The sequence below is a fragment of the Ixodes scapularis genome, unplaced genomic scaffold (genome assembly GCF_016920785.2).
Source record: "Ixodes scapularis isolate PalLabHiFi unplaced genomic scaffold, ASM1692078v2 PGA_scaffold1__304_contigs__length_218370807, whole genome shotgun sequence".
NCBI lineage: Eukaryota > Metazoa > Arthropoda > Arachnida > Ixodida > Ixodidae > Ixodes > Ixodes scapularis.
The window spans coordinates 143,163,178-143,175,855 of NW_024609846.1; the positions used below are offsets into that span (position 1 = coordinate 143,163,178).

Consider the following 12,678-nt stretch of genomic DNA (forward strand, 5'->3'; position numbering starts at 1 on the left):
ATTATGTTTTCTTTATCGTTCTCAAATAACTTTAAGCATTAAATATGGCGAAGATCCACGCAAGATAGGTATTTAACATATATTCAACGTCAGCAGCGCTTCCTGTTTTAAAGGCTTAACATGTCTTGTTATGTGCTTGATTACTCCAGTAAAACAAGCTCAAAAAGCAGTTACATAATATGAACTCTCGGATCACCCAAAAGAAGTCTCAGCAGGTTATTTAAAAAATGACAGAGCAATCCTATTAACCACTTAGACTTGTCAAACATTTTTAACCTTGTAGTTTCACCTCACTGCAGTAATGTCAGAAAGCTCTTACGGGGTAAAAAAATGTTTTACTAGAAAAATATTTTGCAAACATTCCGTTTAGATTTTATCAAACTACTTCAACTTTTTCGAAGGAATCAGCTGTGGTCGGTATCAGCGTCTGGGACGTTTGACATAGAATGACCATCCAGCATTGTGCAGACATTTATAATAATTTGTGCCAGGCACGAACGAAGCAGGGGGTTTAATTAATGTATTATTAATATACGCTTTAAAGTCCCGTTGACCATGCATAAAGGTAAACTACAAAAAAAAATATAACACTAATATAAATATACTAAAGCAAAATAGATTAATTATATCATGTAACGTATTATCTTTTGACAGAAAATAACATGACAGAAAAATGGAAACATTTGACACGGAGAGGTTTTTATACGCGAGAGTTGTACCGGGAAGAAAAACGCTGTTAAACGATGAGGATTTCTTTTAGCACTTACAACCGTCACCGTTTCAACTTCAAAAAACAAAACAAAAATCACATCTTTGTGGTTGATGCACGATAATGAGTGACACAAAATAGGTTACACGGCGCGATTAGAATATGACACATTCGAATAAAAACTGTGGAGAAGGCATAGACACCGGGTTTGTTAAGAGGGAACACACATTCGAAGATATGATTCCTGACACGCTGACGACATAAGAGTACGACTATGCCATTAAACGGGCAGCTATATTTTGCGCTGCTTCTGTGCGATTCGTTAGGTACACCGGCCATGCGCGTGCTCCCTCTGGGAGATGCAAATTCAAGTTGAGGACGTAATTATGTTTCGCGTACAAGCTGTCGTAATCAAGACGGCGCTTCATTTAAATTAAGTTTATGGCATTCAAGTGTGCGTGTTGCCTTAGCAGTTACTGCTTCTACTTGATGCGTCCAAGATATGTTAGCTGACAGATGAAAAGTTTCAAAACCGAGATACTTGTAAGATGAAACAGGGGTCACATTGGTGTTTCGATGGACTATGGGTATAATGATCGGTATAGTTTCCGAGTGAACGACCTTCGTGCACTTGGTTTTGTTTAACGGCATTAGTCACGTTTTGCACGAGGCGTCAATTTAGGTTTGATCGTCCTCAACTTTGTTGGGGTTTTGCGGCTTTAAAGTTCCGCCGTACGTAGCACGATTGTCAGCGATAATCCTGATGGCTGAAGTGTTGTTGAGTGGCCAGTCAATAATACGGATTAATTAAAACAGAGGCGAGACACCAGCGCCCTAAGGAATTCCGGAAGAAATGTAGGTGAATAGGGATAGACTTTGTTAGCTACCGTGAACTGCAGAGGTGAAGTAAGGTGACTTTGGATTCATGACAGTACGAGAGGATCAATTTCTAAAAAGTTTAGTTTGAAAACAAATTGATCGTGAGGGACATGATTAAACACATTAAAAAACTCATAAGATATGGTACCAGTGCGAAGGTTTCTCTTTATGTTTTCATGTAGGTCGTAGGACAACCCAGTTCTTGTTGTCAACTGACTGACCTTTTAGATGTCCCTGTTGTTAATTGAAAAAGAAAAATATTGAAAGCTTTGAAAATATTGACACTGTTCAAGGATATATTGTAAGCGACTTCATTTTCGCGCGTCCAATATTTTGCGGATTTTGAGGAGTTAGTGTTTTGAGAATATTTCGCGAACACGAAATTTTCCGATTTGGAGTGATAGGGTACATATCATTTACCATGGGGTGATATATTCGCTAGAGCAATCTTTGGCATTATCTTTCGCAGGTCGAGAAATTCGGGAAAATTAGGTCCTCGCGAAAATCAGTCGTTTGCAGTAATATGTTCGCGGAGCTTTGCTGGTACACTTGCTAATAATATAATAAAAGGCAATAATTGCAAGCTCATCATTTGTCACCACTTTTGTGATACAGAAATATTATGCCTACATTTCAATATCTTGGAATGAAGCCTGAAGGAAGTATAGTGTTAAAATATATTCAAGCTCTAAACTTTTATATTTTCAGTGTTTTTGCGTTGATTTTTTCAGCTAAATGGAGACGACGGGTGTGTTTTGTTGTTTACTCATGTGTTGACTTCCTCTGGTGATAGTCTGATTGCATCCATCATCGGATATTCCAACCATATCATCTAGAGAGGCAGAAACGTACCGGAAACCAAGCCGAATCGTCGGAGAAAGCTTTCTCACCAACAAGTTTTGCGAAGCCCTTCCTCGATGTTGGCTGTTTCTGTCATATCCGTGGACGCCTTGGAGAGCTGGATCATGCTCTTGTACTTCTGCGAGCAGCGGCCGCCTTCCACAAACAGGCTCTTAAAGCATGGTGCCAGCCGGAGGTAATCTGCGTTGAGAAACACTTATTTATCTGAATGATTCAAAAGAAAGCGCAACAACGAACAAGTGCCGGGACCGATATTTCACGGGCTTCTGTGCAGAAAAGCACCCCTCAAATCAACTAAACATACGAAAATTATGAAATTTACCAAAATAGTCATGCTCATTGAATATTAAACTTCAGACAGTAGGCTTAGGAGAGAGAGAGAGTCAGTCAGAAATGCAAGCGACCATGCAGGTTGGTATATAAGTATCTTAATGATACAAATTGGCAAGAATGGTTAGACTGAGAACAGAAAAGACGTTGACCAAATCTGAAAACCTTGCGACATTACTCAAATGTTGAGGGCCCTGGTGAAATGGTTACACATAACCGATTCCATCTTTCACTAAGATTGTGATCGTGGCCGTGTCCTACGTCGTTTTGTGCCTATCTTTAACTATCTATGATACGGTGCAGCGGAACAAGCATTTTAGTTTGGCTCATCCATTTCCTTTAGTTTCGACATTTACATTCCTTCTTCTTTTTTAACGCCTAGTAGTTAATAGCATTTAGCGGCACTAATAAGTTTGTTTCTTTCAGTATTTTAGCCTTCTTATGGAGCTACAAAGATAAGTATAAAAACTAGAAGAAGCGGTAACGCCTGTCTTAAGCGTTTGTCCTCGACCCTCCGAGTCTCGCGCGCTGAACGTTGCCGACTAGCAGACCCCTGCGTCCATCCCAATCAAAAAGTCGGGGACAAGCCCATTGTTCACACAAACGAAAACGCAAATGTAAAAAAAAACAAAAAAAACTTGAAGGTGATCTACAGAGCACTGTGCTGCGAAGCAAGGCGAGACAGAAACATTTCTTACTCATAGGCCTCGAAACATCCGCCCTTTCCGTTATTTTTGAGCATCGTTTGTTCGTTTTCAGAGAGGAGACATTTATCTCTCTTTCGAAGAAAAGATGAACACAACAAACCAAAGAAACAAGACGCGAGCGCGCAACGGGTAATACATTTTGAAAAAAAGAAAGAAGGGTTGACTGAAGCGCCCAAACGACGTTGGAGCAAAAAGGCCTGGGAGGATCGAGTCAAAGGATAGGGTCTAGTTTTACGCCTCCAATTTTCCGCGTCATCGGTCATCCTCTGATCTGAAAGCGTGAAAGATACTCTTGACTCCATAAGATGAACACAAAACTTTCTCCCGCCCCCCCCCCCCCCCCCCCCCCGTCCCTTCAGTCTCGTCACTTTTTGTCTCCCCGTACTTTTACTTTTTCCGCGCAAATGCCCCTCCAAACAGCACGAAATGAAACGTGAGAACTCGGTCCCGCCTTTCGTCTCGCGTGAAACGCGATAACACACACAACCAAGAGAATAAGAGAGAAGTGAGAGACAGCGCCGGCATCAACGCGTACTCACGGTGCACGGGATCGAATTGTTGCGCTTTCTTCCATTACGTGTCGCGAACGTTCGCCCTTACACGCGAGGAACTTTATTTCAGTACAACGCGACCGTGCTTGGTCAGAAGAGAAAGAGAGAGAAAAAATAACAACCTCAACAAAACTGTTGTCTGGGTCACGGACCCCGGCGGTGTCGCCCGTGTTGATGGAATAGTCGATGGAGATCGCATTCTGCTCTACCGAGTGAAACAGCGATTGTCTATATCACGTCAGACGTCCAACTTTTTTTCTTGTCTGTTTGCCGAAACTATATTTATTTCTGACTTGTTTATTTCTTTCAAGCTGAACTGCTTCGTGCGTTTGTGGTGAAACAAATAACAGGCGGGAGTGACGCCGCGTGATTGTAACGTGCGAGGCAGCGCAGCAGAACATACCGCGGCTCTGCCACAACGGCATGGGCGTACCACCCGGGGGTACGCCGGGTGCCCCCTCCCCTCCCAGTTTTCAGAGGGGGGGGGGGGGGCAAGGCATGTGTTTTGGGCCCCCTGAAACAGCCGCCACTGGGCAGGGCAAGCACTGACCGACGGCGCTGAAGGGATACCAAGGGCACCACCCCCCGGCCTTCCGGGGGGGGGGGGGGGGGGGGCGGCAGGGGGGTGAGGTCTGGTTTGCCCCCCCACTCACAAACAAGTTGGTACGCCACTGCACAACGGGACACTCTACCTAGCGATGGTTGCATTTGTTTCGCTTAAATAAGTAGCATATCATCCATGGATATTCAGTGCACTTTGTTCCCACTATTCAAAGGAACGTATCCTTTTTACTCAAGTATTAGCCGCACTGTCTACCACAAGGGACTGGAGATGTGCTTTTGGATAACCCGCGAAGAGTCCATCGCCGTCCATCGTGTATGAAATAAACGAAGCGGAGCATAAGTAGAGACGTATGATTTTGGTTCGATAAAAATTGTGATCCGGACTCCAAAGACCTTTCAAAGCCCGTACGCAAGCCGCGAAGCGCATTCAATTAACCTTCATTTCCAAGTGCCGGATTTAGGATTCATAGCTGGCTCTTCGTTTCCTTTGGCTCCAGTCTGGAACTTTGCTAACTACGGGGTGAGCGAAAGAAAAGCCTTGGAAACGCCAAAGAAAAGTGCTTTGTTACATGACTACCACCTTGGAGCAAAACCGTATTAGGCCCAGGGTAGGCAGCTAGGACTGTCAAGCGTGTGCAAGGTTGGGCATCTTTCTGGCGTGCTTGTTGCGAAGGGGCCGCAATCCGTCCACCTCTGGGATAGAGTAATATTGGTGCGGTCATTTTTATCCGTGCTGTGGGGGGCATACGCACCGTTCTGCATTCTTCCCGGGCTGCAGAGCTCGTTCATCACCTGCCTGGTGCCGTGTACCACGTCGTTGTACAGGATCTGCTTGAGCCGGTCCGAGCAATGGGCCATGTGTTCGTCCACGCACCGGTGACCCTGCCTCCACTTGCTGGGCCGAGGGCGTGGACGCATAAAAGCGACAGGCGTAGATTAACTTCGCGTTGAGAGGAAACAACAGTTTTAGTACGAAGGGTATCGCTAGGTGTAGATAAACGTCTGTAACGGCTTCAAACGCAATTTAACGAGAATGCAGGGGCACGGAAGGACTTTCGGAAGCTGAACTAGCTGGTTAATTAATGAACATTATTCAGCTGGCACAATAAACACCCTTCATTGCCTGGTTTATTAAGGGATCAAGGTAGAACGTAAAATTAACCAATGTTACTTCCCACTCACGGGAAGCTTCAATTTGAAGGCATAAATCAGCAAGAGCAACTGCCTTGTAACCACCCATTTGCGTCGGTGGGAATGGATTTTAGATCAACAAAAAAAATTTACTCAGCCAGAATACACGAAAGATGCAGTAGAGTAATGCTTTTGACCATCATAATATTTGTGATGTGCTTGCAGGCAAGGGTTAAAACGCCATACTCAGTTCACTGCTTAGCTGATAGAGCGGTGCATGCTGCGCACATAATGGACCAGTCAACTTTGCAGCACGTGACTACGCTATGCACGCATGCCCCCGCGCAGGGAGTGGGGTCAGGTACAGAAAGACGGGCGACTGATGAGTCCAACGAGCGTGTAGCTGACGCCACTCTATCAGATTATAGATTAACGCAGTGTAAAAGACGACTGCACGTCAAGGTCAGCGCAGAGCACTCGCGTAGTCAATCACTGAATTCTACAAAAAAACCTCAATTAATATTACAAAAAAAAAAAAAAACGTTTGCGAGGTTAATTTGAGCTTCCCGTGATCAAGTAAAAAGTCACGCTCAGGGTCAAATTGCCGATTTTTTTTTATGAAATATTTTTCTAAGGTCTTCTGATTGGCCGGGCTCGCCTCTATAGGTTGTGGCGATTGGTTCTCCTAGTACTCTGAGGGGAAAGTTGACTCAAAAATTTTTAACGGGATATCTTCACACTGCATGTCTGATGGTACGCAAATAATCCGAGAATGCAATCTGGCCCAAAAAAATGCAATCTTGAAAAGGAAGCAATTCTTTTGCAAGCACAAACTTAAAAAAGAAAAGTATGGTACACCTGGAAGTGCAAATACTCATTAAATCATTTAATATTATCATTAAAGCTTATTAAGACATTTAAAACGATTTCACTATACAGGTTATATACGCCTTCTTTGCCGGTATTCTAAACGAAATTCGCAGGTTGTTGATCAGGTAGCAATGACGTCAATAAAAAAGTTCCAACGTTTCGTTGACTGAGTTTCCTTCATCAAAGCGATGAATATCAAGTCGTGAAGAAGGTCTGGCAAGATTATGCATTGTAGTTTCATGCATTTTTACACGCCCATTTTTTTTTGTAAATAAAATTTCACCTCTCGAAATGTAGGTGGGTTTATAAAAAACGATGTCCCATTAAACGTTCATTGAAATTTTTTTAGATAATTTGCTTTATTACGTATGGCCAGAATGTGTAGATTGCTATGCCCAGAATGTGTAGATCGCTACGGAAATGTGTAATTCAATTGTGTAAGGGAATTGTGCAGCGAAAATGTAATTCAGCAGTGTAACGCACCAATGTAAATTGAGGTATTCTTCTATAGCAATTCCTGTTTTCCCGCTAGATTTAGAAGAGAAATGCTTCACCGATAAATTTAGAGGGGGAATTGTATTAGTGCGAAATTAAATACGGTGTCTGAAGTCACTACGATTAATCTAAAATGGACCGTTAAAATCGATGCACACGAAGCAATCTAAACGTTTCGTCAAGGGTGTACCTCACGGGTTCGTTTTCTGGAGTTAAGGCCTGACCACACTAGCGTGAACGGCGCCGCCGGGCGGCGCCGCCGGGCGGCACCGCCGTCCGGCGTCCCACAACGAGGGAGTCCACATTGGCCTCCGTTTTGCAGGCGTCACGTGACAGCTCTGGATCCCGCGATCGCGCCGCCCGTCGGATTTCCCGCTCTTTCGTCGTCTGCTCTTCGTTACATTCTTCCGTTCCGCACTCGCTCCCTACATGGTAGGAGTCCATATTGACCTGGTGATCAGCGTGAATGTGATTATCCTAGCCTGCTCGTTGATCTTGCGACGTAACCGCGCTCTGAAGAGAAGGAGGCGCAGGTTTTGGGTCCGGCCGAGTTGGTTCTACCGAAACACCGAAGGACAGGACAGGTCTGGCGCGCCGCCGGGGCTTTGCTGATCCGGCGTCGCGCCAGAGATGAAGGCTACTTCCGAAAGTGTCACCAAATCAACACGACATCCGTCACAACACAGACGACGTGCAACCATTGCTACGGAGAAACTCACTTGTAATTCCGAATTCCTCTCCTAAAATTTCCCAGCGGTTGTTATTAGCGTCCTTATCTAGGTAGTCTGGCTGCGTCTTGTCATATAAAAGGAAAGCAGTCGCGCAGTTTCAAGGAACCGCTCCGTTGGGAAAGGCATCGGGGGAAATAGGGAGAGTAGACGACACGAAACACGTCCTTCGGAACGTGAAGACGCGCCGATGACCGGCTTGAGCGTTGCCATGGCATCGCGACGTCACAATCTACGCCACCTCCCATTGGCTCCTCTCTTCTGCGGCGTGCGGCGCCGAGCTGTGAACCTCTCACGGAGCGGTTGACTCTGCGGCGCCGTACGTCGTGCCGTTTAAGCCGAAAACTGGTTTGGGTCGGCAAACGGCAGCGCCGGCCGCCGCGCCGGCCGTCGCGCCGCAGGCCTCCGCGACGCTAATGTGGTCGTGCCTTTAGGCGCCCATTTCCGGCTTGAGCGGCGTCGCCGTCGCCGTCGGCGTCGGCGTAATCGTGAGGTTACGTGACCCCCCCCCCCACCCGTGCGAGGGGGGGGGGGGGGGGGGTCACGTAACTTCACGATCACGTAACCTCACGTAACCTCACCCCTCCCCCCAGTGCGTAGCGCAGCGTCTAGATGGCTTTCCACCGTAGTGTATGGAACGCATAGTTCGTAAATGAAAATCTAGATGGCGCTTCGAACGACGGGAGGCGGACTGAAGTGAGTGAGGGGGTACCCCCTTCCGCAAGAGTTCCACGACTGAGGTAATCTAGTAACGTTGGGTCCCGCCGACCAGCGAAAGAAAGCATACGACATGCAGACAAAATCCGTTGGCCGCAAGAACGCCGTCGCTATGCAACCGCGTTTTTTGTTTTTGTTTTTTTTTACTTCAAGTTTTACTTTTATTGTCCGCATTTATTTTGCGTCGCCGCCCGCCGTTGACACTGGTAAGTTTTCGGCCCCATTTTTTTACAGAAAGTTATCTACGCTTTGCAATTTTACAAAGAAAAACGGACCTGTGAACTACAGCCGTGACGAAAAGTTTAGATTGTTTCGTGCAGGCGTCGATTTTTACGGTCCCTTTAAGGTCGAGTCTGGTGACTTTAGACACCTTCTACACCAAATAAAAACACAATCAATGAATGAGCTGAAAACATGCCGTATGTTCTGTGTCTCCCAATTAAATAAGCGGGATTAATTAGGCACATTAATTGTTTTTTCCCGAGTTACACAGTCTCGTGGTACATTCTTACCTGCACAGGATGTCCAGCTCCTGTCTGGAAGAGGCCAGGGAGAGCTCCTCGGACTCCGTGATGCTGCTGAGCTTGCGCATGCAGCCGTCGAACTCGTCCATGGTGCAGGTCACGTTGACAGGGCGCATCACCATGGACCCACCTTCGAGAAAAGCGCGCGCGAAAACTTTCGTGAATAGCGATATGGTATACGCAACAAGCGTGTCTATAATTTGGTGTGGATCTTTAAAGGGTAACTGCAAAGAAAAAAAGTGTATTTTTAAACAACCTAATTGGGACAAGCATGTCACAAAACAATTTTTCCGCCAAAAACAAAACTTTTTACAGCAATATTTATTGCGCGAGACTGATTTTAGTTTGCGGCTATTTTGTCCGTTTTAAATCGCGCGTTACAAAGTTGGTATTATACGTCACGGAGTGGTTGCTATACTTCACGGAGTGACGTATAGCAGCTACTTCGCGTGCGCCGAAAGAGCGGGAGTTTCAAATGTGGAGAAGTCGTGACTCCGACTAAATTACGTCCTGCGGTGTAAATATTGCTAGAACAAATTTGTTTTTTCGCGGAAGATTTGTTTTGTGACATGCTTGCCCCATTAAGGCTGTTTAAAAAGCACTTTTTTTCTTTGCAGTCACCCTTTAAAATAACACGAGGCGGCCGAAAAATATATTTCTTCGAGGGCCTAATTAGGACACATATGTTAAAAATATAAATATCCCCAGAAAAATAAATTACAGATATTTACGCTTCCCTGTAATGCGAAATTAGAGCGCAGGTCTTGAGGTATGTTGATACTATGATATACCGAGGTAGATAATTTGAAATATATATATGTATATATATATATGAGCGGTCCCCGCTCGAAACGTCGTAATAAATTTCGTAATACAAAAAAAGCAGACCTGTGATATACATCATTGAAGAAAAGTTTAGATGGCTACGTGCAGGCGTAAATTTTTACGGTCCATTTTAGATCGAGCCTGGTGACTGGGACCACCCTTTATTATATATATATATATATATATATATATATATATATATATATATATATATATATATATATATATATATATATATATATATATATATATATATATATATATATATATAATCTTTATTTTCTTTGCGGGTAGGTCATTGAGGTTAAGGCCCATAATGCAACGCGCGCGGTGTTTGTTCCAATGTGAAACGTTTTTGGTTAGTTGCTTAGGATTTCGTGAAGCCGTATCTCGCGAAGCCTTGGCCTGATGACGTAACAATTTCCCCGCTAAATTTAGCGGGTAAATTTGCGTCACAGGACTTGTGTCACGATAGCTATGACTAAATTCATATTCCCTGCTAGGTTTAGCTGGAAAGATTACGTCACGTGACCTCGACACCAATTCAGTTTCCCCGCACATTGTTTTTTGGGGGAAATGATGTAACATGACCATGTCACGTGACTTATACACCCAGCCTGTTTTTCCGCTCAATTCAGCGGGAAATATATGCCCCATGGCCTAAACACCAGTTCAATTTCCGGCTAAATTTAGCGGGGAGACCGAATTCGCGCTGAGATAATGTGACATCAGTTTGGCCGCTAAATGTAGCGGCAAAATGAGACATCACAGACCTATACACCTATTCAATTTCTTCGCTAAATTTAGCGGGGAATTGAATTGAAATAAAGATCTGTGACATCCCATAATGCAAGGCGCGCGGTTACGCCGACGCCACTATACGCGGAAACGGGAGCCTAGGAGCTGCGCACTAAACAAATACGGGCAGTTTGATACTTTATTTCCATGTTCCAGGGAATAAAAACCCAGCTTTCGGATGACCAAGGAAACGCGTTTTTCGTTTAAGGGTCGTAAATATATTAAGCGTTGGACAAAATCAGACATCTGCGTTAGGTGTTTACCTCGAACTCTTTTTGTTTACATTCTCTCCATTGAAAAGCGTGGAAAAAGAGCCGAAGTGCGCACCTGATCTCGCTACACCACCGTTTTCTTTTGCATAATAGACCCTAATAGTCCGCTCCAACGCTTGCCCGCCATTGCTTGCTCACTTGCCCTGAGCATGTATTGGGCACGAGTGCTGACGTCAGCGTTCGGCAAGTACTCGGCTCCAATCACGCGTTTCGTGTCCAGGCAATGGCGACCACCAATGTTGCTTGACAAACTTTTGAAAAGGGTCTATTAAGTCCGTCTGCTGTGGTCCCCGAGTGTCAATGGACGCGCACGGGAACGCAGCGTCTGAGTCCCGCTAGAGCCGCGTCATCTTCCGAATGTCCTCTGCTACCAACGCGCAACGCTAGTTTGGGCACAAAGATAGATTGCCAAACAGACCGCGCTACGCGAGATCACCCCTCGCTTCGCTTGGGCAAGCTTTGTTATAATCTTAGGCCCGAGCGTGCGCCGAACCTCGTCGGAACCGCCAAGGGTTCGTCGGGCGACCGCTTTCCGCTATCAGCGTTGATGTCCACAATGGCCAATCCGACTTTGGCTAGCATAGCGGTGTCCACGTTAGCAAAAGACCCGTTGCTCTCGGGCAGGGGGCGCGAGCGCGTCCGCAAGACGCGACCATGTTATGTTGGCAGCACTATTCAAACGGTGCTGTAATTAATGTTCAATTTTGCACGTGCCACGTTCGAATGCAAGCATCTGTCAGCATCTCTAGACGCGCCCTAACAAAACGTGTAAAAAAAGAAAAAAAAAATGCAGCTCGCGGCCTCAGCGTTCCATCTAGCTTTATTATTTTATTGCGTTCTTTCATAGCTTCCGTGAGCCCCTATGTCTCACTTTGCGTGATAGCGAAGCTGAATCTACTTGCAAGAACATGTTTCCGCGAACGATGCTCGCACTGCGCGAGCGCGCGAGCTTGGAAGGGACACTGCAAGCTCGGAGCCCGTGCTACGCTGGCACTTAGAATGGAACGTAGTAAAAAGACTGTAGTGGGGAAGCGTGTTGACGCACGTTCGATACGCGAGCCAAATATTCTAATCTGCTCGCTTGGAGCACTGTACAAAACCTGAGAGCTACGACCTTTCAGAAAGAAGACGTCGCCTGTTGCTGGCTTCAGATGCTGCCTTCGCGCGTTCCTCTACAAAGAAGACGCTTTGCTGCATGGTGACGCCGTTCATAGCGGACGGACTTCATCGTGCGAGAGGAGACGACGCGGTGGCGAGATCAGGTGCAAACGTGGGCTCGTCCGCAGTGCTTTTCAAAGGACGGAACGTGAACAAAAAAAAGTTCAAAATCAGGACTTAATGAGATGGAGGATTTTCTCCAGCGCCTATTATTTTGACTGGCCTTACACGAAAAGTATGTTCTTAGATCCTAATTTGAATGAGGTCTCTGGTGCTGCAACATGCGACTTAACTACCGATGTGCTGCCAAGGGAATGTAAGAAAATAAAAGTTAATTTCGGAATGGCTTCTAAATGAAGATGTGTTCTGCGGCGTGAATATGGATGCTAAATATAGTTATTTTTTATCACAATTTATTTTTCGCCACACGTCTCCTATCTAGGCGCCTAAGTTTTTTGGAAACTTCATTGTTATTTTGAGGGTACGTTCCTCATATTAGTGAAAGAAGGTGAGTGATTGTTTTCAGACAGATTCTAAGCGGTCCACATGGTCCCGTTCG

At 45.3% G+C, this 12,678-nt stretch overlaps 1 protein-coding gene across 1 annotated transcript in view; it reads right to left on the minus strand.

Moving 5' to 3' along the window:
• LOC8050949 overlaps positions 1–12,678 on the minus strand; it is a 266,420-nt gene that overhangs the window by 13,299 nt on the left and 240,443 nt on the right. Inside the window, exons 2-4 of the mRNA XM_029978095.3 lie at positions 9,055–9,196; positions 5,354–5,496; positions 2,479–2,629 (exon numbers count right to left, since the gene is read on the minus strand). Coding sequence (XP_029833955.2) covers positions 2,479–2,629; positions 5,354–5,496; positions 9,055–9,196 — 436 coding nt within the window. The remainder of the gene's footprint in view (positions 1–2,478; positions 2,630–5,353; positions 5,497–9,054; positions 9,197–12,678) is intronic.